The sequence below is a fragment of the Cariama cristata genome, unplaced genomic scaffold (genome assembly GCF_000690535.1).
Source record: "Cariama cristata isolate BGI_N322 unplaced genomic scaffold, ASM69053v1 scaffold15600, whole genome shotgun sequence".
Taxonomy (NCBI): domain Eukaryota; kingdom Metazoa; phylum Chordata; class Aves; order Cariamiformes; family Cariamidae; genus Cariama; species Cariama cristata.
The window spans coordinates 44,354-70,544 of record NW_009594277.1 but is presented as its reverse complement, the minus strand read 5'-3'; the positions used below and the strand labels follow the sequence as shown (position 1 = coordinate 70,544).

Here is a 26,191-nt window from a genome sequence, read left to right as displayed (position 1 = left end):
TCTGATTTTCTTTCCCGCTTTGCGGACTGTGGTAGGGTCAGGCAAATATACAAACACTGAGGTGAAGCTGACCTTGGTATGTTTTAGTCTTTTTCAGCCTTTCGCAGCAGATCATTGATAACAGTCCTTCACTGAACACCAATCTTTTTACAGAACAGAACTAGTTTCTTTTTCCCTGTCATAATTGTACCTGTTGTATCCTGGAAGCTTTGGAGATGCTGAGATGTTGTGTACAGTGGAACCACAAGGCATTACATTTCTTCTGCCTAAATAACAAATAAGAATACTTTTTCCATCTACATATCTGGAGCTCCTGAACAAGGATGCAAGGAAAGTTGGAAAGTTGAGGTTGCAGAATCAAGTATTCCCATCTTGGGGAGGACTAGAATGCCTTACTTCAGACTTGGTGCCTCCAGCTTTGCATATGCATCGTAATTTACTGAGTAATTGACCATCTGCTGCGTTGTTGAGGCAGCCCTCTCTTTTCTCCCACTTTCCTCAACTCTCAGTGTCCCTCTCGGGCTCCCTTTCTTTCCAAGTTTTTGATCTAGCTGTACCTGTTGGCCTTCAGGTCCCACTATTTTCTCTCACTGTTGTAATTCTTGTTCTGCTTTAATTATTTGTGTACCTTTTTAGACCCGGTGAGTTGTCCATCTGCATCTGAGTCAGAACAATAGAAGCAGTATCCCACATCTTCATGTAGGTGTCCAGGGTTTTCACTGCCTGCAACAGCAGCATTTTTCAGGGAAAGACCCTAAAGAGTATTTGCTGCAAATACAGTATTGAGGAATTAATCCCAAACCAGCCTCTCCTGAAGATATAGGAACTGAAAATTTCCAAAGACAATAACGGAAGATAAGTTAGAAAAATGTAAAGGGTAGGGAAGAGAAAAGGCACTCCTGTGAAAGGTTTACGTTCTTTTACGTATCATGAAGGAGAGAGTTTTTTCAAAGTATACATCAGAATTTTGTCGGAATGCCTGAAGGATGTGCCCTTTAGGGGGTGCAAACTTTCACAGACTAGTGGGATGAAAAATGTGGGAGTATTCCTTATCAATTTAGTTTTCGTCTCTAGCAATAATTGAAAATCTACTATTTTCCAGTTACAGGTTCTATTCTTCCTAGAACTGTGTGGTTTCTTTTCAGAATTTCTTCCATTGCTGCTCTCGTTTTGGGTACCTTGCTCCTGCATATAGCAAGGAATGGAGCAAAAGAAGGGACAGGTGCCTGCTGAGGGACACAGGTCCTATTTTCTACAACTTTTCTCTTTTCTGTGGAGCTGCAGACATGGGAAATTCTGGTTCTATTTGATTCCAAGGTCAGAGTTACTTGATTTGCATGGTTTCCCAGCCAATTTTTCACAGTACTGCATTTCACTCTGGCTTTTTTCATCATTTATTGATACAGACAGATCTCCTCTTCTTTTTTACCTTTTTCCTTTATTTCTAGCAAAGAGACATTCATAGAATCATAGAATTGTTTAAGTTGGAAAAGATCTTTAAGATCAAGTCCAAGCATTAATGAAATGAAATTAAAAGAAAGAATGAAATTAAAGAAATGAAATTAAATGAAAGAATTAAATGATACCAAATGATGTCACCTTTTCATAAAAATAATGAACCTGAATTGTAAGGTATGTCTCCAAAAATCCTCAATAAAATGTTACCTCTTAGATCTCCTATTTCCATGGAAGAGAAAAATTTTATACAGTAGAAAAACTAGCTTAGAAAGCAAAGTTTATTCATTAATGTATTATTTCAAAATTGCTCATGTGACGTGATATAGTTCCTTATTTGCAGAACTTCCTTGTATCTGTTGGGTCTTAAAAACCGAAAAGGATTTGTTAATCTGGTTCAGTGCAGAAGGGTTTTCTTGCAAGGCACAGATTTGGTCTTCAGCATCAATTTGAGGTGAAGGAGAGAAGGGAGTGAAACATTTGGCCATGACTGTCTACTTGCTACTTATTTTTCTCTTTTCCTTTAGTACATGTCTTCAAATGTTTGGTAAGTCTTTGTCCTCTGCTGAGTATGGAGGTTTATAAGTCCTTTCTCATGTTTTCCTGATGTCCTTCTTGTTGGATAGCAAGTTTAGATCTAGTCACAGCATGTAATTTGCAACAGTTTTATTCAGCTCTTAAATTTGCTGTTATTTGTATAGGCATTCTGTTTCCTTAACCCAGTTTTCAAGGTGGTGTATGAGTGAAAGAAATATACTAACAGACATGGGCATAAGAGTGCTAATTCTTGAAAATCAGCCAGCTGAATGCCAACAAAAGCTGATCTGATATGACTCCATTGGAGGTTAGAACAGCTCAGAAGTACAGGGCAGCGTCCTCTCAGCATGCACAGAACCACTGACTGATGTGTGCTTTGAGTTTCCTAGCTCATACAGACTATGGCATACTGATCATTGCATATTGGAATCCTGTTTCCAAGCTGACAGCTTTAGGAAGAATCTTAAAAGTTTCTGTCTGTTAGATTTCAGACATTCCTACTGCTGAGAGGAAAACAAATAATGCTGTGTCTGAAGCTCTTTCCCACAGGACGTTCCCAGCTAGAGAACTGCAGGAGTCCAGTGCTATCACTTGAACAGCAGCAGGGACTAGCCAATGCTGGTCTAATCCACTACAGGAGAATTTCTTCTGTGCATGTTTTTGGGCGAGACCAAGCTGGCTCTAACCTATCCTCTGCTAACCTTGTCAAGAACCACTGCAGCAGAGGAGTTGTGCCAGGGGAAATGCCATCTGGCTTGTTCAGGTCTGCAGCCTTTCAGAGAAACATCACCAAGGCTGTTTGACCTCTCCCTGGCAGCTCTGGGATGTGGGGGTTATGAAGCCCCAGTGAACTATTCTGCCCCTGGAAAGAAACCTTGGGTGACAGCAAAGTTCAATGGCACAGCAGAGCGAGTTGGATGATGTTGCTGCCACTCAGAGGGAAGCTAAAAGGGATGTAAAGCGAGCTGCAAAAATGGTCAAGGTTTGGAGCAGGCTGAAGTTGTGCCCCTTTTTTGAAGCTGGTCTTAAGAAATAAAACCCTGTTGTGCAGTGTCTCACATTTCTATTTACAAGTGTAGCTATTAATGGCACTTAGGATACTTACTTAGCTTAACTGTGGTCAGAACTGAAGTGATGATGTTGCAAGTTGTGGCTTCTCTCCTGAGAAACTCACAGGCTGAACTCTGTAAAGAAATTACTTTTTGCACAGTTGCCAAAAATTTCCAAAATAATTACCCAAAAATGAAATGTACCCCACTTGATAAGCTGAAAACCACAATGTCATTCTGGGCCAAATACAAAAAAGGTTGAATTTTGAGTATGTATATAAACCATTTTTAAAAGTTCTAAAGCAAAAAGTCCTTTTACTTGCAAAATCAAAGCTTGTTTAATATGCTGTGTGGTGGTGGAACTTTGAAAAACTCATGAAATTTAATAAAGGTCATTTTTGAATAGCATTTTGAGAACAGTATATTTTAAGGAGGGATGTGAAGAAGAGCAATTTCTCTTGAAAAAGCTATATTTTCAGCTTCTGTGTTGCTTGCATCTTAAGAACATTTTGATGAATATCCTTCATACTGACGATTAACCTCCCTCGGTTTCTTTCTCTATGGACTCTATATATTTGATTTTTTTGTTGTAGCAGATTGTCAAATAGCAAGAAACCGACATATCTCTTACGAAATCTCTCCTCAGATGTTTGCATTCTCATTTATTTTATAGATAGTGGAATATTTTCAGTCTATAATGAAGACAGCAATCTCTGTGCCCAAGCGCAAAACTCTAGCTCCGTCATAACTACCACTTGTGATGAGGACAATGAGTTTCAGAAGTTCAGATGGGTCTCTGCCACGCAGCTGCTGAGCATGGCGCTCAAGCTGTGCCTGGGAGTGCTCACCAAGGACGACGAGGCTGCCATCACATTGGAACCCTGTAACAGGACAAATGAGCTCCAGTGGTGGGAATGTAGAAATGAGATGCTTGCAACCCATGGCAAGGATTTATTTTTCAACTATGGCAAAGGGAAGGGGAAGAAAATCAGATTGTCCAAAGGATCAGGCAAAGGGAGCAGGTGGAAAGTCCACGGAACTGCAGACAACGTGTGCTCTCAGCGCTATGAGGGTGAGTACTGGAAATTAATCTCTATTTCTAGGTAACTTGACTGCCCCTATTTACAAAGCATTCCAGTGCCTGCTTGTCATGCATCAACTTTTTTCTTACAGTGACATCACTAGTGGAGCTAACTACAAATAGGGTGTAGAAGTGCAAGGCAAATATGACTGTATATATTTCTATTTAACTCAGAAAGTGCAATTCTTTCAAATGATAGAACAAAATGACAAAGGGCTATGATGTAATCATAAGGTAGAATAGGAATTATATTTGAACAGCAACGGTGGGAAGAAATCTATGACTGCTTCAAAACATGTCTGATCTATTTGTAGAAGTGGTGATTGTGTTATATTTAAATATGTATTGTTGCTATTACTTGGTTTGACCATGTACTATCTCTAAGAAGTTAATTTCTAGTTGACATAGATGTAATCCACTTTTAATAGTGTTTACGTGGTGTTTCCCAGACCCAACAAGAAGAAAAAGTAGGAAAAGGCAAAAGGAAAAACAATGCTTAATGGTTTAGGATGCACCAAATCCTAACACTCTGACAAAGGAACACTGGAGAGTCAGATCTCCATTTCCTGCACTATTATCTCTCTTGAGCTATGTAGAGTGGGCATCCAGGCTCAAGTGTTCAACCTCCTTTCTGCTGTGACACTAGTAGGACAGGAAGTTAAATAACAAGGGATGAAAGTTCTGCTGTGCCTTACAACAGTTCCAGCTGTAATGAAGTTTGTCATAATTTTGTTCAGATAGCAGCAAATTAGACTGCATAGACATGGCAGGGTCACTTCCCAGCAGAGTCACTTGCAAATTTAAGATACAACTTCCTCTCATGAAGACTAATAAAAATATTCTGACATCTCCTTTCCAAACCTCTTCAACCATACAGGGCAAAAAACCCCAAACCTAAATATCATCCAAGGACAGAAGTATGTATGCAATGGGAGAAGCGGAGTCACAAGCACCTCTGACAGAGCACTCCAGACAGCAATGAAAGGAGAAAGTTAGACAGAAATTAGTCTGAAGGCCAATTAAGGTTGTTTGAGACTCTGAATTCTGAATATCTTGCCATAGTCGTACCTGATTGGCACAACAACCTTGGAAGGCTTTGTGGTAATGAAGTACTGATGTGTTGAGCTCTTGCACAACTGAGCTGTATCCATGGAGAGCTGCCTATGAGCAGACACTGTGGTGAACATCTGATACCAACTGACTACTATTGATCTATGTTTCTCTCCGTAGATATCTATACACTGGGAGGAAATGCCTTTGGTGCACCTTGCGTGTTCCCTTTTAAGTTCAATGGTAAATGGTATGCTGAGTGCATCCCTCGGAGTGATGATACAGGCTCCCTCTGGTGTGCAACTTCTTCAGATTTTGATAAAGACCAATTTTTTGGAAATTGCCCACTAAAAGGTAATTTATTTATAAAGATTCAGGAAAGGCATTAAGTAAAAGTTTCATCCACCCTCATGGTCAAAATCTCCTTGGGATGTGGAAGCAGCATGGGACAGAAAGCTGGATTCTGGTTAGCCTAGTTCACTGGTGAGCTATGCAATTATAAAATGAGGTATCTGCTCTTCACTTTCCCTATTTCCCTAGCCGAGATGAGGAGTGGTCCTACAGTGTTCCCGAGACTAGTACATATGGGGAATATTCTGAGGGTGGTCAGTGGGACTGAAGGAAAAAGGAAGAGAAAACCCCTAGGACTAGGTGATAAGAAAGTCAGGGCAAATGAGAGGCAAAAAGAAGTGCAATGGGGGAAGAAGGAGAGATATAGGGAAGCAGGAGACAGTAGTGTATCATAGGATGGAGCAGAGAACAGGAGGGCTGGAGTCAATGGAAGGGTGCTGGACACAGGCAGTGACCTTCATCTGTCTTCGGTGCTTCAGTGCTCCTTACATTTACAAATCATCCAACACAGCTTTCCAATAACCCCAGCACAAATTCCCTACCCCTTCACCCCCACTTACCGTCTGATTGACTGGAAATGATTATTTCTGTTATGTTGGGAGGTCTGGGAGAGCGTAAGAGGGGTCCCAAGGTAAGAAATGGGTGTGGAGACCAAGATTTTCTGTATGGGGAATAGAGGAATGCATGTGTACAGGTAAAATGTATCAGTTAAGTGGGTTAATGTGGACTGAACTGTGAGAGAAGTAAATGAGCTATATAAATAAAAAAGCAAGAGTGTCAGTGTAGAAAAATTAGGTTTGTAAGGAGAAATAATTCCTTATGTGTATTACTAATATTAAACAAAGTATATTTCAGTGGGGCAAATCATATGCAAAAAATTATCAAATCACGCAGTTACATAGTTTTAGTCTGCAATGAAGATTTTATTTTCTGTGTTAGCAAGTATGATTATCTTGTCAAGTTTCTGTTATCATGTTTTATAGACACAATCCACAATGATCTCTGGAAAACAAATCCTCTGACAGAAATCCACTATCAGATAAACTCAGAGTCGCTTTTGACATGGCACCAAGCAAGAAAAAGCTGCCAGCAGCAGAATGCAGAATTATTAAGTGTCACAGACCTTCATGAACAAATGTATTTATTAGGTAAAGTAAAAAAAAACCAAATTAATGCATACGTTTAAAATGCAGGTCAGCTCCAAAAGCTTTAACATGGATATTTATATTTACCTTGTGAAAATAGGTCTTAGCGAGATTCTTTAAAAAGCTTGTCCCTTTCTCAAAAAAATGTATTAAAATAGTGGAAAAAATCAACCTTATATTAAAAAAAAGATACCTGCTATGACACTTTTTCTTTTTCTATGCTTTAAAATTTTATTTAAAGTTTTATTGGCTAACTTACAAAATCAGAGGCATTTAATAACTCGATTGTTTCTTTTGGCCATTTAGGGCTCACTAGTGACCTGGGTGTTAATGTGAAGCTCTGGACTGGTCTTTTCAGTGCACTTGACAGTGGCTGGCAATGGATTGGGGGCAGTCCTTTCAGATACCTAAACTGGGCTCCAGGTAAGTGCACTTTTCTGAAACGATGATCAGTGTCTGGGCCAAAATTCTCTTCCTCATATTTCTGTTACCCAATTCCTTTGTTTTCACAGAATATTCACAGGTTACAGGGGATTATGGGAAAGGTAGGATATTACAGTAATAGGGATCACACCAGAGATGGATCATCATTAATCCTAAATTTCCCAGAAAAAGCAGATAGCTCTTCCAGGAAAAGAGTTCAAAGCAAATATCTACACCTCATTCTTTTTTTTTTAATCCACAATTTTCTGATCAGACATATTATTCAATCCAAACAAAAAAAAAATCATGAAAAATGATATAAAGAGAACTTAAACAGAAGAGAAAAAAAATTAAAGAGAAACATTGCATAAAAAATATTTTCAATTGTTCTCAGTTACTGCTTATGATATTTATCTGATGTACTTTATCTTCGTAAATTTCCGCTCTTTTCTTAGGATCTAAGTCACCATCCTGCACATTACCATGTTGCATATTTTCATAATAGTTGTTGTGACTACAGGGAAATCCGAAGAGTGAGCACTCCTGTGGAATTAAATGCACATTTCATGCCCAGTGTTCAACAGTAAAAGATGCTGAATTGTTTGCCATACTACTGCCCCATAAGGCATTGTGTCTTAGATGAACATTTATAAAGTTTTTTTCTGTATGCTGCTGTACTTCAAATACACTGAATTTCTTCTTAAGCAGTGCGCAAGAGAAGAGGGGCAAGTTTCATGTTCGAAATGTCAGCTCTCTTCGCCATTCCAGTGGTGCTCCCTTGTCACCTCTCTTGGGATTTATCACTCTAAAGAATAATACGCCAGTGGCTTCGCAACTGCAAAAGACTTGTGCCTTTTCTCTTGTGATGAGGTGAAAATTTTCAGTGTTAACAGAGGGATTCTGTGCCTCTTTCCTAAAGGAAATCCTTCTGTGGAATCTGGAAAAATATGTGGGACCTTCCAAGGTAGGAATGGCAAATGGGAAAACCAGGTGTGTGATAGGAAACTGGGATATATCTGCCAAAAGAGAAACTCCTCCTTAGATTCCTCCACTATTGCCTCAGGTAAGTCGGTCAAAAAGTAAGGCTATATTTGCAGCGAGTGAGAAATACTGGGAGGATGCTATATATGAAATGAAAATATATTGTCAAAACAAAAGGATTACACTTGTTGATCTGGATCAAACACTGAGAAGACTTCAATTTTCTGGCTCATTTTAAAGATGATATCTAGATGTTGTTGATCATTTTGAAAAGATCCCAGGGTACTAAAGAAGGTGGGATTATGTGTGTAGTCATGTTATCCAGACCATGAAATACTGATGAATATCCTGTGTTCTGAAAAATACACTAAAGATGTCTCCTGCTAAAATATGTGAGCCAGAGTTCATGCTCTCCCTGCTCTCTCTGACCTTTTTTGCTCTATTCTGAAAGGAAAAGTCAGAATATGGGTCTGGCACCTTTTCCCAATTGAGTTCCCTTTCCACCTCCGGCAGACTAGGTCTTATCTATGTGAAGAAAAAGGTGTGCAGTTGCTTCACCTGGGAATTCTCAGCATGCAATTAACTGTACTGTACCTCCCTCAGCTACATATATACTAATAGATAAGATTATTCTCTGACTCAGGGACATCAATGGCACATCTTAGCTGGTATACTGTACATTCTGACTGCATCCAGACAGCTCACTATGAGTGGTTTCTAACCCGTGCTAATCTCCAAACCATGCCTGGATATTGTTTAGGGGAATGCAAGTTTGCAGAGCTCAAAAGTATGCCCAGGGAGCACTGAACAACGTGGTTGACCACATGCCAATGTTGGGCACGCATTCTGCCCTCTTCAGTTTACTGTGTAGGTGCAAACCATGAGAACCTTCAAAGCAGTGGAAGATGGTTGGCCATGCTAAATTCACACCAAGAAATAGCGGCGAAACAAAGTCTGCCACATTTCTGTGCAGCTGGGATTTCTGACATGTCTGGTATAACATAAATGTGTCTGGGCTCTCTGATATGTGGGTTAGGCTGTGCAGGAGCTCCAACTAACTCCTGAGCACCTGGTGGTTCCAGAGCAAAAATACACAAAATCTCCAAAATTCACCAAGATAAAAGTCCCTGTATAGGAAAAGAGACACTTTTCTGTAACACATGGCTGTATCCAGAGCCTCACTGAGAGGGATTTAACAAGGAGTTGTGTCCTGCAAGTTTGTCTGCCAAATTACTTAGTATTTATTTAATCCTGTAAAAGAGTTTTTTGATAACTCCCAGCACAATTGGGATGGAAAAATGTTTAGTATCCTTTGTGATCCTCAGACTTTTGCTTCTCCTTTGCCAGTATGTGCTCCAATATTTCAAATTCATGTCAGTACAGGTTATTTTGTTTTTGATTAAAAGAAAATACTGAACAGGACTGCTCATTAATTGATTGCAATAATTTTTTTAGGTGACTTAAAGCCATTTAAGTGCCCCAGGGAATGGGTGGCCTATGCAGGTCATTGCTATAGAATTTACAGAACACTCAAAATATGGAAAGAAGCCCAGTCTTCCTGTAGAAAAGAAGATGGAGAGCTGGCGAGTATTCATAATATTGAGGAGCACAGTTTTATAGTGTCTCAGCTTGGGTACAGTGAGTATTCCTGCAGGTCACTTTTTTATCTGGAATGATACTGTTCCTATTATTCATTTCATCATTGTAACCATGATCTTAAACGTTTTTTTAAAAATTCCTTCTTCAGTCAAATGTGGGTATGAGATGTGATTGTTCCATTTTAAGGTACAGCCACACCTACAATTACCTTTGTGTTCCCAGAGCCAGATGATGAGCTGTGGATTGGCCTAAATGACTTCAGGGTTCAAATGTATTTTGAATGGAGTGACGGGACACCTGTGACTTATACCAAATGGCATCATGGAGAGCCAGCTCACACACAGAATAAGGCAGACTGCATTGTTATGAAGGGAGAGGTAAAAATCCCTCTCCTTCCTTAATGCTTTCTTCTGTCCTTTGTGCCCCAAAAAGGAAAACATCTGTGACAAAAAAAAAAAAAAAAAAAAAAAAAAGGCGGAAAAAAGTAAAAAGGGACAAGGGTTTTAAAGGTTTTTATGATCTTGGTTTAATTCAGAATACTTTAGTGTAGAGTGAGACTGAGGACCAAATCTAGGACGGTGTACGGTGGAGTACCAGAAGCAGTGCACTGCTCTGAGACTTGATCTGCTCTGCAACAGTTACGATAAATCTCTCATCTGAAGTTGGTTGCAGCAACTCATCATCCACATTCAACACGGCTGATCATAGCTGCATAGTATGATTCTTGGAGGGGGGACTTTCTAATGTTTCCCCTAAAATACCTAAAATATGGGTTTATTAGAGCTACTTTGGAGGCTCTTTACTGGAGGCACAAAAAATTAGGTACAAAAATTCTATCTTGTTTTATACTCAGCATAAAATGACATCATAATACTACGGAAAAAGACTTAAACAATACATTCTTCATAATTTATGTTTAGTTTATCCAGCATTTCCTTGCTACTGTCATCTGGTTATATGAACACAATAAATATTATGCTGGTGAGAATAGAGTGGAACAGCATCTTTCCTTCCTGCTCTCATCAGTCACTGCATCTTTAATATATACAACCCTCATTCTCACACCTCTGAAAAAATGTGGCCCTTCTTGTCTTTATTGTGCTCCCTATTTGGGAGTTTTGGAGCAAGCAGCAAGGCAAGGAAGACAGTCGAAACAACCTCAGCCATACGAAGAGAGAAGGGTTCTCTCTGAGGATGCTGAATGTTCCTGTTGGATCTGGATTTTCTCTAGATTTCACTTCTCTTTGGGGTTTCTTCTTACCTTGCTTAGGATGGATCCTGGGCTGACAGTGCTTGTGAAATGAAGCTCGGTTACATCTGTAAAAGGAAATCGTTGGCAGAAGAATCAGGGGAAGACGAGGTTACTTACCCAGGCTGCCAGAAAGTAAGTGTAAAACTAAAGCAGCAAAAGGTTGTTGCATCTTACTTTCACTCCCATGATGGTATCACAGAAGTCAATTATTTTAACTGTTCTTGGTGGAGCCCTAGAAAACTGTTAATTTTGTACATACTGTTACTTAGACTAATGGGGAAATTTTTTCTTTATTTAACCAAAATACAGATCAACCTCTTTTTTTCATTCCCTTACACGCGCACTTCACTCAGCTCTCTCCTAGTGTAGAACTGGTTGCTCCACCCATAAAAGCCGCTCTCTGCAGAGCATGTCAGTATTTTTTCACACTGTAACTCACTGGTCTTGGGTCACATGCAGCCTTCTTGGTTCAGTCAATCCACCACAGGAGGCGGGAATATTTGAGCTGACTGTTTTGCAGATTATTTCTAGCCTCTTGCAACAGCTACACTTACACAACGAAAAGGCAGAGCAGGCTTTAGGCAAGGAGCTGCAAAGTGACTGTGAGGGTGCTTGCCAGCTCCAAGTCATAACCAGAGCTCACTGCTTGGAAAGACCCCTTATGTGTCCTTTATCAAGGGGCAAGACACAGAGTTGTGGTTACAAAATCTATGCTTGATTGTCCTCTTTGCTTCTTCTCATGGATTCTGAGACTAATTTTGACTTGGGGTGTGGTATTAACGTGTCTTTTGGAAATCTTCTGTGCTGTGCAATCTGACAGCCCCTCCGTGCATCTCTGCTGTTGACACTGACAGGGTTGGATGAAGCACGGCTTTTACTGTTACTCCGTGGGGCAGTTACCAGCAACATTTTCAGAAGCAAAAAAAATCTGTGAAGAGAACAAAAGTTACCTGGCTACTGTGACAGACAGGTATGGAAACATAATTCTTGTCCCTTCAGACATCCAACCAGGATGGAAGGGCCAAACAGAAATCTCTTCTTACTTCCTCAAGTTATTCATAGTGTCTAGTGTGACACTACTCCTTTGCTGAAAACCCCTATGGTAGAACTGAAGAAGTATTGCAAAATATATCAGTGGCTTGTATGTCAACAATACAAACATTCAAGCTATTGCTACTACACACCTACCAGTTGTTGACTCCAGGAATTAAAAAATTGAGTCAACCCCCCAACCCCCCTGCCAGATTGTTTTAAAACTTACTGAACTAAAAATAAACAGATACACATGGAACTATTTATTTTTTTCTGGATTTGAGATTTTCAGCTTTTTTGCAACAGGCAGATCTGGAAACTTACCCTTTTTAGAATAAAAGTAGATTTCTTTCCCCAGAGTAACAAGATTTAAAGATGTAGACCTTATCATAAAGCTGAGTAAAACACTGTAGCACTTATTATACAGAATGAATAACATATATGCATTAACACAAGTATTGTTTGGCTTGTGTTGTTCATTGTGCAATACAAAAGGAGAATAGAATCACTCTAAATTCTAAACATGATTTACATTGCCAAAATATAAAATAAAAATTAATTTATATGGCAATTAGAGCTATAAAAGATCATTACCCTTGCTTCAATCCATACATATCTTTTCCCACATATTAACAAACCACCTTAACTTTACCAGATTTGCTATAATGAACTTTTTAAAGAAATGAACAAATTCTGATAAAATGTGATACATCAGTTTGGTACTTATTCTTCACAGATATGAACAATCTTTTTTGACTTTTGTAATTGGATTCAACCCAGCAAAATATTTCTGGATTGGTCTCTCAGATGTGGAGGAGCAGGGGACATTCAGGTGGGCCAGTGGGGATGCAGTCACCTTCACTCACTGGAACGCAGGAATGACTGGTAAGTCTTCATGGGGGCCACCCAGTTTCTGCTCTGGGCACCCAAGAAATGAGGGTTTGAAAGCTAAAAAATGGTTTAGAAACTCTTCTGGCATAAAGTGGCAGAAATGACATTGCAACTTTTCATTTGTGCTAAAGGGATTAAATCAGGGATGATGGTAACTCCTTCCAGTAGACCACCTGGGACTGCATGTGTCTGTTGTTATCATTCACTCTTTGTTGTTTGATGGTTTTAATAAGTGGTCCATAGCATAATGTAAAAGGAATTTTACAAAATTTCTTTTCATGATTTCATTGAAATGCATGAGAGCTACTGTGGGTGGCTGGCATCCAAACTCAATGGGGACAGGTTACTCTTAAGTAAGGATCATATGCTTTGAGAAGATGCAGCCATTTATCAGCCAATCAGGTTTAAAAATTTTATGTTTCATGAAGGAAGGGAGTCAGGCTGCGTGGCCATGACAACAGGAACTTCAGCTGGACTATGGGATATTTTGAACTGTGAAGAAACAAACATGTTTCTCTGCAAGCAGCTGGTGGAGGGAGTGACGCCCCCTCCTCCTCCGACAACGACCCCTCTCCCATCGTGCCCAGAGGGATGGCATTCCATTCCTCAGAGCAGCTCCTGCTTCAAAGTAGGTGTTGAATTTCTGAATGCAAATGCTTGTCATTTCAAATGAGAATGTGCTTCGCGTATGCATGGAAGGTGGTTTTTACCCTGCCTACCTGATAGGCAGTCTGTGGTACCGTGTCTCCAGCCATCCCTGGTGGTGTGGTTGGAAAGTGCTGGAAAGGGCTGTATGCAGGTTGAACTGACGTTTGGAGTCACAGGGACTCTGAGATGACAGGAAAAGCAAAGTTGCAATAATCAAATTTGATAGATGACCACAGACTTATGGTTGCACAATTAAATAGTAAGTGATTAAACTAGAGACCAGGAGACCAGAAGAAAGACAGAAGCCCAGAATTCTATTTCTAAATTTCTGTAATACCCAGCACAGTATTTAGTTATCCACTTTTTATAGATTTTTCAGGGAGGAAGGGAGAAAATGCAAACATGGTTTGGCGCAAGAGATTTTTGCAGAGCTATTGGAGGAGATCTGGCATGTATCCACAGTGAAGAAGAACAGAACCTAATAGCTGGCTTGTAAGTATCTGCAGAGTCCATCATTTAAATATAGGAAAAGAAAAAACATTTTAAAAATTGCCTTTCTGAAAGATGTAAAGGATTTCTGGTGATCAATTTCTACTTTGCAAAGATGGTATATGTCCTTGCAAAGTGGCAGAAGGAAATGGGTAGAGAGAGATGAGCAAAAGGTTTTCTTGGCAGACCTCTGGGAAGATGGTGCTATGCATTGAAGTAGCCTGAACATACACAAAAATTAAAGAAGGATCATCAAAATTGGTTTCAACTGAGTTTAGTTCAAAGAGATAAAACTGATCTTTTTAGCTTATTTGTGGTAGATCAGTAGATAAAATACTCTTGATTAAAGGAATAGTTTGTGCTGCTTTCCTTCCTTAGTCAAGGGGAAAATTTGGGAGACTAAGGAGAACCTGACCTATTGATGTGCTTATACAAATGTTGAAATCAAGCCTATGAGTACAGACAAGTCTGAATTTGGATGCCTAAGCTACTTGGTGGAACCAAGACCTTAAAATATATTTTCATTTAACTCAGTATTTGTGGACTCACGACACTTGTGATCCTTCCCATGAAGCTCTGTGTTTCAATGCTTCCTGCCACATGCAAGTGTTTTTCCCCATGTGACAATCAAATGATTACTTTCTATGACTGTCTCAAATAATACTTCAAGCATCAAAACACTAAGAATAATGTCATGCTATCCATTCTCCTCTTATATTTCACACTATGTCTCATTGTCTGTGTTTGTAATAATTCAGAAACAGAGATTATATTCTTTTATCTTACTGGATGGGTTTAAGTGCCTTGGACTCCGACAGAGGATTTATATGGAGTGATGGCTCACCAGTAAGTAAATAATTTAATGTTCCACCTTTTTTTTTTTTATTTTTCCAGGTATATCTTGACAGACAGTTCTCATCACTCCTCCTATACAAGCCGCAAGTGACCTTGAGTCTTTACCACCTGATTCCACTCTAGGAATTAGTTTTTATCTTTTGATAGTTGATAGTTATAGATAACAGTATGACGTTTAGAGTAGTGAAATAACACCAAAGGTGATGGAATATCTCTCTTGATCTAAGTAAATGTGGCTGTGCTAATCTTTATATTCCCATTTGTCATTTACTGTTAGAAATAATTTTGTACATCTACACAAGCTAGGCTTTGTTGTCCTCACCGTCTTAAGCATATCAAGGTCTGCAAGGCCTAAGTCCATTTGGCAGCACTGATGGACAGTCTCAGGTTGAAACATCAGACCAGGATAACTGACTCAGGGGTCTGGGGACGGTACTTAGATACTTCATCTCTCCTGACAACAAAGAGGGCAACGACTTCTTGGCTTACTAACATGGCTTATAAACACATAGCTGAATCATTATGCCATGCAAGGGTCATATCCTTCTCCTTACAAGGTCTGGCATCAAAGCACAAGATGGATCATGAAATCAAATGAAGTACATTCTCCTTTAACAGAATGATATAAGACAATTGTTTTACTTTGAAAGGAAAATAGTGACAAAGCTGTGTTTCTACTATAGGTAAATTTTGAAAAATGGGCAAATGGAGAACCAAACAACTATGATGGAAATGAAAAATGTGGCGTGTTTAATGGCTACAATAATATGAAGTGGAATGATTTATTTTGTGAACATATGCAGGATTATGTTTGCCAAATAAAAAAAGGTAAGATAACTTTCTTCCTTAAGCAACTTTTAGAGGCAGATAAGAACATCCTTTCCAGGTCAGATCACACTATTTGCACATATGTGCCAGCTGTGTCATCAGGCACAATGAAACACTTAATACATTTAAATTTAAATAAAAGCAGTTGAAAACTACAAATTTATCTGTGAGATACATGTGTAAATTTGGGATGTATATGCAGCATGTTGAGGAAGTGAAATAAAACAGCCTAAAGTTGGGCACAGCTTCTGTGAGCTTAACTTGTGATCAGCTCTTATAAGGTATTTTGCTGAGTGTAACACCTTTTCTTTTCAGATATTCTGAGAAAATCTGTGACAAAAATAAGCACACTGAGTAACCCTTAAGATTAATTTTATTACTTGGAATTAAAATGCTAACAGCTGTATAAATATATTTAATTGAGAGATGCCTGAGAAACATAACATACTCAGATATTAATTTACATTGCAGGAGCATCACTGAAACCAGAGCCTACTTCCACATTCAGTAAGTCTTGTACTTCCAATAACAGAAATAAATTAACATATAATGATGTTAATTTCTATTACAGACTGCTTAATATTTTATCTTGCAGTTTATGATTATATTGTTAGTGAAGATGACTGGATAATATATAATCACAAGGAATACTACTTCAGCAAGGAACCAATGCCTATGGAAAAAGCCAGGGACTTTTGCAAGAAGAATGGTGGTGATCTTGCTGTTGTTGAGAGTGAAAGTGAAAAAAATTTTCTTTGGAAATATGTAAGAAACATGTTTTACTTCAAAACCACACCATTCTATCCTGCATTGAGGCACCCTTTTCAGCTGGGTTGTGAAATATTAGAAAGTGGTCCCCATGATACAAAAAATCAGTGCCACCTTTCATGGGCTTATCTACTTAGGAGCTTTACCACAATCATTATTTTGATAAACTGCTCCATGTAGACGAGTCCTCAACCTCTTTTCAGGAACACTCCCAGGGTGCAACTTTCATAAACCTTCCTCCGCTTAGCTAAAAGCTACAGTTACTATGTTTTTTTTCCAACTCATTCTCTTTACAGAATTCAAGAAAAGTTTTTCCCTTTTTTTTATCGAAGCAGATTTCAGATTTGCAGTAAAAGGTTTAAGTCAGATTATTTTCTAATAGGAAGAGAATAACCTGATGATGATACGCACTTTTGGAAATAGTTTCATACTCTTAAAACAAATATGATCCCATCCTTTCCTCCACATGACTAAGTACTAAAACCCACCATTTACCTGCAGCCTTTCGGCAAATTCTCACTATGCTTTCCTAAAACTCTTAAAAATATTACTTTATTTTATAGCCTGCTTAAGAGGCCATTCTTATCTTCCTAACATAGCTTTTTGCTCCATTTCTTTTTCATCTCAGTCTGCTTTTTTTTTTTTTTTTTAAAAAAAAAAATTAAATACTGGAAATTGGAGCAAAATTTTGCATTTTGCAGTTCAGGCACATAATCCCAGCAACTCCCTGCACATTGCATACTATTCAATTGTACAAAGGAAACTAAATAATTTTCTGAGAACCTGCTTATTTTATTTGAACTGTTTTCTTACAGCTCATTCAAATTCTTATTTTTTGTGTTTTAGACTTTCTATAAAGACTGGGGAAATAACTTTTATATTGGCTTAAGTGTGAGCCTTGACAAGACATTCCGGTAAGTAAAAACAAATTAAGTTTGTCAGACTCATAACGTTAATATTTGGCATGGCTGTCTGTAAGAAACTGTTGAAGTTCAATGACTGACACAACCTCTCTACAGCCATGTCTTGACATAAAGTTTTAAAATATTATTCTGCCCCTCAGGGGAGCACTTCTCCCACAAAATTTTCACTATCTATTTCCCTTTCTTTTGGTTCTATATTCTGCTTTTGTACTGTGAGGCTGAGATGTTCTCTCACAGTCAGTGTGGTCATCCCCTTTTCCTTGTTAGATGAAAGATAAAATTGGTTGGACATCTCTAGGATGTTCCAGATGGTACTTGCAGACATTAGTGAATATTCAAATGACCAAAGAAAAAGAGCCCTCCAAACCTGCAGTGAGAGACATCATGGTGGTTTTTAGAGGTGAAATATCAATTGTCTGGAAGGTAATTTCTAGATGGTTGTACTGCCACAGCCCAGGGCAGGACAGCTTCAGGCTACATGGAGTCATTACTCTTCTACAAATGTCTTTGGAAACAAAGTGCCCTGCGAACATCTTAAACCTCTCCTGAAGCTTTAGATGAGCTACAGACACATTTCTCCTGTGGCACTCCTCTCCCCTCCCCCTTCTCCACTCGATGCCCCCCGCCCCCCCCTTTTTCTAATGTCTTCTCCTTAGATTTGAATCTTGGTCAGTTGAGTCTCAGCCTCTTCATTTCAGTCTTCTGTTGACTCAGGATGTCTTTCTCAGCCACAAGCCCCAGAGATGGAATAGTCTCATCTCCTGGAGCTCTTGCTTTCTTCATCACATCCACTACTCAGAAAACACTGTTGTTTGACCAGTTCTCCCTTGTTCCTTCACTAGTTTCACACTCCTACCTGCTGGATGATGGTGCCACTATTTGTCTTCATGTTATTTCTCCCAGTTTATTACGTACTATTTTATCCTATTTGGCTCAGGAGATTTGAAAGTGGAAGCAGCTAGACAGCCTGTTGAACTCCTTATTTGTAATTTACTTGCAAAAACATGCATACAGTTGCTTAGTCTCCAAAACTGGAAAAACACGACATTACCCTGGAGCTGATGTTGTTTGAAGGCTCTCAGTCTTGGCAGATTCCCCACTTGACTTTCTTCCTTCCAGCACACTGAGGCTTTTTCATTATTTCCTTCTCTATTTTTTGATAATAAATTTCTGAATCACCAAACTGGGAAATGATTGTTTCACAACTGAAAGCAATAAATGTATAATATAAAGATTTCCTTTGTTTAACAAAATGCTTCCAAGTGGTCCCCAGTATGTGGTTCAAGGCTCTCTCTTACCCTGCAAGATCTTATACTATCGCTTTTGGACCTGGGAAATCACTAAAATAGCCTCAGGTTTCTGTTTCTGTGCTCCAGAGAAAGCAAGGTCCAGTGCTGCACTGGTGTGTTTCCAGCAGGCTGTCAATGCTCAGAGACCAAGAAAGGTTGGGACCACCAGTTGAGATGATTAGTTCAGACCTGGTCCATGACAACAGAGTAGGCAGTTGATATAAAGGTTTTTTTTTGCTAATTCCAAGTGGAAGGTCTTGGTTTTGTTTTACTAGAGAACAACATATGTTTGTAAGCTAGGATATAGGAAACTTAAAATACAAAGCTCTAATACATCCTTTACAAAGAAATGTTAACTAATTTAGCTAAGAATTATTATTCCCCCAAATTACTTCTTTCAGGTGGATGGATGGAACTCCAGTGAACTATGTTGCCTGGGCTCCAAATGAACCCAATTTTGCAAATAATGATGAAAACTGTGTGGTCATGTATACCCATACAGGTAGGTGCTGTAACAACATTCAGTCTGCATGGTGTGGCGTAGGCTTGGGAAGGCTGCATGTGCAAGGCTGGGCAAGTTATAATACTGAGCAGGCTGATGTTTGATAGAGTGTTTAAAAAGCATAGGAAAATGAATAATTTGTCTTCTTTCAATGTGAAAAAATCAGTTAAGCATCAGACCACCTGCAGATACAGTTAGTATTATTTTTCCTCTAACCTCTGTCCATTTTATGACAACCTCTCAAGGACATCAGCTGCCTGTTATCATTTGTGCAGTTCCTAAAAATCTAGGGCTTTGGCATGGCTTTGATTATTACTAAAAAATGCTATACACTATTTTAATTAAAATAAATACAAATATCCTTTAATACAGAGAGTTGGAAGTAATTGTGCTTACATTAGCCAAGCACTTAGTCTTTTTTGGAGCAGTTAATCTCTTCTACTTTTAAGCATTTCTAGTCTCAAAATCTATAGCTGAGGTAATCTTCCTAGGCTCTGTTAAAGGTCAATAGAAGTGAGTGAACACTTTCGGGTAGTAAATACTATATCCTGTTTTGGAGATCTTTAAGAGAAGAATAATTATATCTTTAACTTCACTGGATTATAATGACAATATCTCCATTAAACACAAGGTGTGATTAGTTCTGCTGTAGATAATTACCTTGTAACTGTCTGCAGCTAATGAAATTAATGATCATCTCTTGTTCATCTCTGATCTGTAAAATGGTAATGATAATGTTAATGTCATATTCTTACATCACACTCTCATAGGGAGAAAAGGTACCCAGAAGATTATAAGACTGTGTGAAACTCAGGTAGTAAGGTCACAAGGACTGAGCACCTTATATAGACAGAGTGATCCTAGAGATCTTACAGATCTTAGAGAGGTGAATTAAGCATTTGAACAAAAGCTCCCCTTTGGCAATGCTGTGGTTTTGCAATATTGAAATATTTCTGTTCTCAGACAAAATATTCATATTCTGAATTTTACTGGAAACCCGAGTATTTCTAAAGAACATAATAAAACTTAGTCATTATTTCTGAATGAGAGAAATACAAATACTGTAAGGAGTTCTACTTTCTATGATAGATCCGCTTTAGGAAAGGACACTTTTTATTCCAGTCTCAGTTGCATTTTGTTTTTTTTAATTCTAATTTGCTTTCAGGAACATGGAATGATCTCAACTGTGGCAGTGTTGAGTTATTCATCTGTGAAAGGCTTAACAATACTGTTCGCCCAACTGTTGCTCCCACTTTACCACCACCAAAGGGTGGGTGTCCAAAAGACTGGCTCCTTTTTGATAACAAGGTGCAGTATGAAATGTCAGTATATTTTACTTTAAAAAGAGCAGAATAAAAACCATGTTTGATTCAGTTTTTCAATTGTAGCTGCATTTTCAGTTATCACAAAATACGTTCTGATTGTGTATATTTAAAGACTCTAAAAATACGATTCCTGAAATAGAAATTATAGCCTCTATTGGGATCACAGCAGTTATAAGGCAGGTCATGAGACATACAAGAAGAAAGCTTCATTTTGTATTTTTTCTAATGTTTTGTGTTGCCAAGGATGGCTGAGCAATTTTCCTTGTGTGGAGTTGTATACTGTGCTGAGCTTATCTGGCTGTCACAGGTTGCCTGGACACTTATTTGTCCTTTGTCTACGATGCACTGGATCTTAAGCCACTAAGGCACCTTCCCCTGAGCAAATTTATCAGGTTCTTTCTATAACCAAACACCTGTTAAGATTTTTAAATAATCCATTTATAAGACTCACCACACTTTATTATGTAAGATCACTCTTAGCATTCTCAAAAGACAAAAGCTCAGGATAAAAGACTGTATGTATTTAAAATCCATAGATTGTCATCGATGAAGTTATAAAAGCTACAAAACAACAGCATACACTGTTGAGAATACACCTAGCAATGAAGATAATCCTTGATTACATTATTTCGTCTAGCTCCGTGTGTCTTCCTTTTGGCTAAGCCAAAATATGATTTCAGTTTGATAGTGCTCCTTTGTTTGAGATCCACTGGCTGCTGCCTCCTCTTTCCTTTCATCTCTCAGTCCTGGGGAAAAGATTAACAAACTCAGCGTTTGTTCCCTTTCATGATGCTCTCTCAAGTTAAAACATCTCTCTCTTCCTCACCTCCTGGAAGAGTAGCTTCCAAAGGCTCCTTCCTTGACTCCTCTCTAAGTGTTTGCACACCACTTCTGACTGTCATGGAGCTACCTCCCTTTTGCCCAACTTTTTCCCCAAATTGCCTGATTAGCTTTTCATTTACATGCTTTAATTAGCACACTTAGGTTGCTTGACTCTGACAAAGCTGTTTAATGACATCTTGGTTAAATCTCGTAGATCATATTACAAGAACTGGTAAATTCATGGTTTTCTTTGTAATGTAAGAATCATTCTCTTTCTATGATTATCCTGTGAGAATCAAACCTGGTTTGACAAACAGAGCAACAGAAGCTGAGAGGTTTAGCTTCAATAATATATTTTATCCTTTTTTGTTTTCTGAGGTCCTTTTTGTCTCCCACAAAGTGTGCTCAGAAGCTTTAACATAATTTCTACCAAAATCATTGGACTGACATATTCCTTCTTCTAAGTGTATGCTAAAATATTGGGGTTTATACTAGTTTTCTAGTATAGACCTTCTTTTCCATAAAGACCTAAAGACAAGCTAGAAATGATTGTTATATCAGCTAATCTCCCTTTTTGCTTAAAATATCCAGCTTATCTTGTTTATTACAAACAGAGGTGCTTTCTCCAGAAATGAAAATGCCATTCAGTTACAGATTTGGCATACTTCTCTTTTTCAGTGTTTCAAAGTATTTGGCCTTAGTGAAAATGATACATTGACATGGCACGCCGCACGGAACAATTGTATTAATTTTGGAGGAAACCTGGCTACTATATCAAAAAAGGAAATGCAAGGTATAAAATACCTATGTTTTGATACTGGATGAGACATCAAATAATTCCTGATAAACAGTTTAAAGCAGGTGTTATAGCTTCTGCAATATATGCTATTATTTATGCCATATTAATATAAAGTTATGTTGAATGAGAAATTGCACCTTTGGAAAAATGTTTGCATAGATTTTAGCATCTTGATTAACTTTTAAAATCATAACTTTGGGGTTAATGTAGGATGCAGAAAGGAATTAATATTGTTCACATATTAAGATTTTGTATTAGGTCCTTGTCATATAATAAAACGTCCATATTTTATTTTTTTTTAACTGTACATGCAAAAGTAGCACATAAAAGGAGTAATATCCAAAAGACATCATCATGCATCTAGCTGCTTAGCGGAATGCTGTGGGTGTCAGTAGAGGACACATTCGCAGGCAGTTGAAGGCTCCAAAGCTGGAGTCCCAACTTCCCTCAGCCTGCTGATCTTGCTGCTCAGTATGTTACAGGTGTTTTAGTGAGGCCTCATGTTTGCTTAGGAAACATAATGCCTCAGGTCTTGAGGGCTGCACATGGACCATCTCCTATCTCACTCCATCAGTGCTTGTGGTTTTTCCTTTTTCCTATAACAGAGGAAGGACATCCTTTTAGTTTAAAGTCATTCTAGGCAGGAGCTACAGGTGACTGCATCTAGCTTTCCAAAAAGCTGAGATCTCAGTACACACATATTTGGTTATTAAGTAGTTTTATTTGTGTTGTGCCTGTTTAGAAATTAAGTTATTAAGTATGATTAGCAAAGAAGCTACCAAAGAAGAAAAGGGAGTGCACAGTCTGTAGACTTATTTTCTATGTGCCAAGTGTAGTCATGTTAATTTCTGTCATACCATTAAAACATTTTCCCTGCTCCCTCAGATGATGAGCAACATGGAAGAGGCTACACATCAATTCCCATTTTATTAAAAATTTGCCCATCTTTGTGTTTGTAAATACTTTTTCTGACTTTAACATCAGATGACTATTCTTTTTATTTTCATCATAAGATTACCACCTTATTAAAAGAGAAAATCAAAACTTATCATCCTGGTTCCAGGCACTCTAAGCTCTGCACTGTTGGGGAAACGTGCATTCAGTTTCCCTTCTTGTACAATTTTTCTTTTTTTCCTTCAGCTTTCCTCATGTCCCTCTTAAAAAATGCTGCAACCGATGCTTGGATTGGACTGAATGATATAAATCAGGAGCACACATACTTATGGACAGATGGAAGCCCAGTTTACTATACAAATTGGGCAAAAGGTTCCCGAAGTTATTACAGTAAGGTAAACATTGATTTCTGTTTATCACTTAAAGATTATAACTTTGGTAGACAAATAAAATGTATGTAGCTACAACTGTATTTTCTGTAAAGCTTCCTTTATGAAGATTTTAGTAATCTTATTCCTTTTAGAAGCAGTGTAATCATGTGGGAGATCTATCTTCATACATTTTTTTCAACTTCTGTGTTTTGTCATGATTCTATATAAATCCAAACAGAAGTTTGGAAGCATTATGCAAAACTCAGACAAGTTAGCAATTTCCCTCACTTTACCATGACTGATCAGGAGATTCAAATAAGCCATAGCATAGCAGTAACTGTATAATTTCAGGATATAGTGAATATTATTTAGACTTGATGAAAATACACAGATAACTGCGTATATTTACATTTCCTAGCACTGAGATTATTAAGACAAATGCATTGAATGAAATCCTCAAAAGAAGGAGACTGGGTCTTCCTTTCTCATTTTTATCTTCTCCCTCTAATCTTCCTTCTGAAAGATCTTTTCTGCATGCTTTGAAACCTTCAGCACTGCTATGCCATTTTGAGTTTAATTGCAAGACAAAACTGAATATTATTCAATAATTGTAAAATGGCTAATGTAGAATACTGCTCAATAGTACTATTTCTGTACTCCTGTGCTAGCTTTACCAAGTTTCTCTCTTTTTCATAACAGAATGCCTTTGAGTTCAGCTAAAATAGTAAAAAGTCCTGTGAGGTCCAACCTCTGCTACCGTCCAGACTAGAGCTGGTTTTTGGGATCACCAGGACTTCCCCATCCCATACATGCAGACACTTTCTGTAGAAGCCTATGCCCATTTACCTACATGAGTTGCTCCAGATACAACCTCCTTCACTTGCAGCCAAGACCTGGGGCTTATGCCTCTGAGGGGGTTGGGAGGTAGCATGGCGCTATGCTGATATGAGGTGGGGAGAGCTGCTGCCTACTGTTGCAGAAAGCCAAGCAGCAGCTTATTGTGCTGTGAGTGGAAAGGGAGGAAGGTAAAGAGCCCAAATTGTAGTGGAAAGAGTTTGGAATGTGTCCTTCACAAAAGGTTGTTTCTGATCGCTAACTCGACATTACAGCACTACAGGGACTACTTTGGTTCCTAGTGCCGAATTGGGGCAGGAAGAGATTTCAGTTCTCTAGGCAAGCTTCAGTGCTGAGGAGAGTTTCCCCATAACCTCTAGGAAAACAGCGACAGAGCTGAAATGCCCTGTGGGCCAGACATAGCACACACATGCCTATCTGCACACACACACACACACACACGTGTGCAAGCACAGAGATTATATACATACAGATAGTCCCAGACACTTCCTCCTACCTCTGTGCTGTGTTTTGCAACTCCCTCCATCATTCAAGTGCAAACTTTCCTAGGGCTGAGTTGTAAATTCTTATTGTCAAATTACTGCTCCTGACCGTTGCTTGTATGAGTTTATACATGTGACCTTCATATTATTCATCTGTGAGTGGCTGAATGTGATAGGTGAGTCTGTATATCCAGAAAGAGTCGGAATGTTTCCTATCTACCCATACCTTTTTCTTGTTAATCTCCTTTACCCTGTAGGATGACTGTGTCTTTATGATGAAGAACCCTATTGAACAGGCAGGGAAATGGAAGGATGAAGACTGTAAAACAAGCAAAAGCTACATATGCCAGAAAAATTCAGGTGAGTTTTATTTCACCACTTTCTAGTGCAGCTGATTCATTGTGGTTATGTCAAATTGCTGTTAAAAGTGACTTTCCCATATTCAACCCCGTTCTAACTGAAATTAATCTGACAGTATCACGTGCATTATGGAGCATTTTAACAAAATGAGTACACATTTTATTTTTTGGAGAAAAACTCTTAACCTTTCCTATTTTAAGGACTAGACCAGTAAATAAAAAAAAGATTTAAAAAACCCTATGGATCATCATGCAATTTACTATTTTTGGCAATCAAGTGGGAGAAGGAGAGGGAGAGGGAGAACAGTACTTTGTCTTTATATTGGTAAATTCTTCAAAACTGAAATTCTACTGCTATACTTAAAAGTACTGCAAGTTCTTTATTTTGAAAAACTGTCCTGCTTGATTTCCTTTACAGTTTTACTCAGTCAATTTCATCAGCAGCAGTTATATCCCTCTGCTTGTTCATGGTGTTCTTACCCTACCCTATTCCTTATCAGAAATACAACAAAAGCTAATATAATGGAAAAAGTGAAGGGGTTGTTCCCTTTAATGCCCTACATCATTACAGTTTGCTTTGGGAAGGTCTAGGGCTTACAAGGCATATTCCTGCAGGTGATACAGATATTTATGTTAAAAGGTCATTCTGACAAGAATTAGAAAATTTTGTCACAGAACATGAAAACAGTGATAGTTGGGACACATCTTAATTTGTTATTCCAGCCTCTCTTGATTACTTGACTACTTGAGTACACTAGATCTCTCAGTGTTATATGTCGAGCCAATACAAAGTGTTTGACTTGACTTTTTGGGGTTTTTTTGCTCGTTACAGACCCCAAACTGCAAAACTCCCAACCCATAGTTCCAATGTTTGGCTTTAACAATTATGGTGATGACCGCTATGCAGTCATCAACTACAAAATGAGCTGGGAAGAAGCACAGAAGAACTGCAGAGACCAGTTTGCAGAACTTGCCAGCATTTTGGATCCTTATGCTGAATCTTACCTGTGGTTACAAATGTTAAAGCATGGGGAGCCTGTATGGATTGGTCTTAACAGCAACACGGTGAGTCCATCAAATGCCTGTGACAATCATGCCACTACCCTAGATCAGCACAGATCAGCCATATTTCTTAC

General features: G+C 38.5%; 1 protein-coding gene across 1 annotated transcript in view; it reads left to right on the top strand.

Moving 5' to 3' along the window:
- The first annotated feature begins 1,941 nt into the window (after positions 1-1,941).
- LOC104159567 (macrophage mannose receptor 1-like) overlaps positions 1,942-26,191 on the top strand; it is a 31,585-nt gene continuing 7,335 nt past the window's right edge. Inside the window, exons 1-24 of the mRNA XM_009697511.1 lie at positions 1,942-2,002; positions 3,715-4,113; positions 5,353-5,526; positions 6,507-6,671; positions 6,975-7,091; positions 8,011-8,154; positions 9,528-9,710; positions 9,894-10,048; positions 10,942-11,055; positions 11,778-11,893; positions 12,692-12,840; positions 13,275-13,474; positions 13,865-13,986; positions 14,742-14,829; positions 15,522-15,666; positions 16,138-16,173; positions 16,262-16,431; positions 17,281-17,348; positions 19,048-19,148; positions 20,314-20,456; positions 21,974-22,088; positions 23,235-23,383; positions 24,954-25,056; positions 25,888-26,120. Of these exons, the coding sequence (XP_009695813.1) occupies positions 1,942-2,002; positions 3,715-4,113; positions 5,353-5,526; positions 6,507-6,671; positions 6,975-7,091; positions 8,011-8,154; positions 9,528-9,710; positions 9,894-10,048; positions 10,942-11,055; positions 11,778-11,893; positions 12,692-12,840; positions 13,275-13,474; positions 13,865-13,986; positions 14,742-14,829; positions 15,522-15,666; positions 16,138-16,173; positions 16,262-16,431; positions 17,281-17,348; positions 19,048-19,148; positions 20,314-20,456; positions 21,974-22,088; positions 23,235-23,383; positions 24,954-25,056; positions 25,888-26,120 (3,450 nt within the window). The remainder of the gene's footprint in view (positions 2,003-3,714; positions 4,114-5,352; positions 5,527-6,506; positions 6,672-6,974; positions 7,092-8,010; positions 8,155-9,527; positions 9,711-9,893; positions 10,049-10,941; positions 11,056-11,777; positions 11,894-12,691; positions 12,841-13,274; positions 13,475-13,864; positions 13,987-14,741; positions 14,830-15,521; positions 15,667-16,137; positions 16,174-16,261; positions 16,432-17,280; positions 17,349-19,047; positions 19,149-20,313; positions 20,457-21,973; positions 22,089-23,234; positions 23,384-24,953; positions 25,057-25,887; positions 26,121-26,191) is intronic.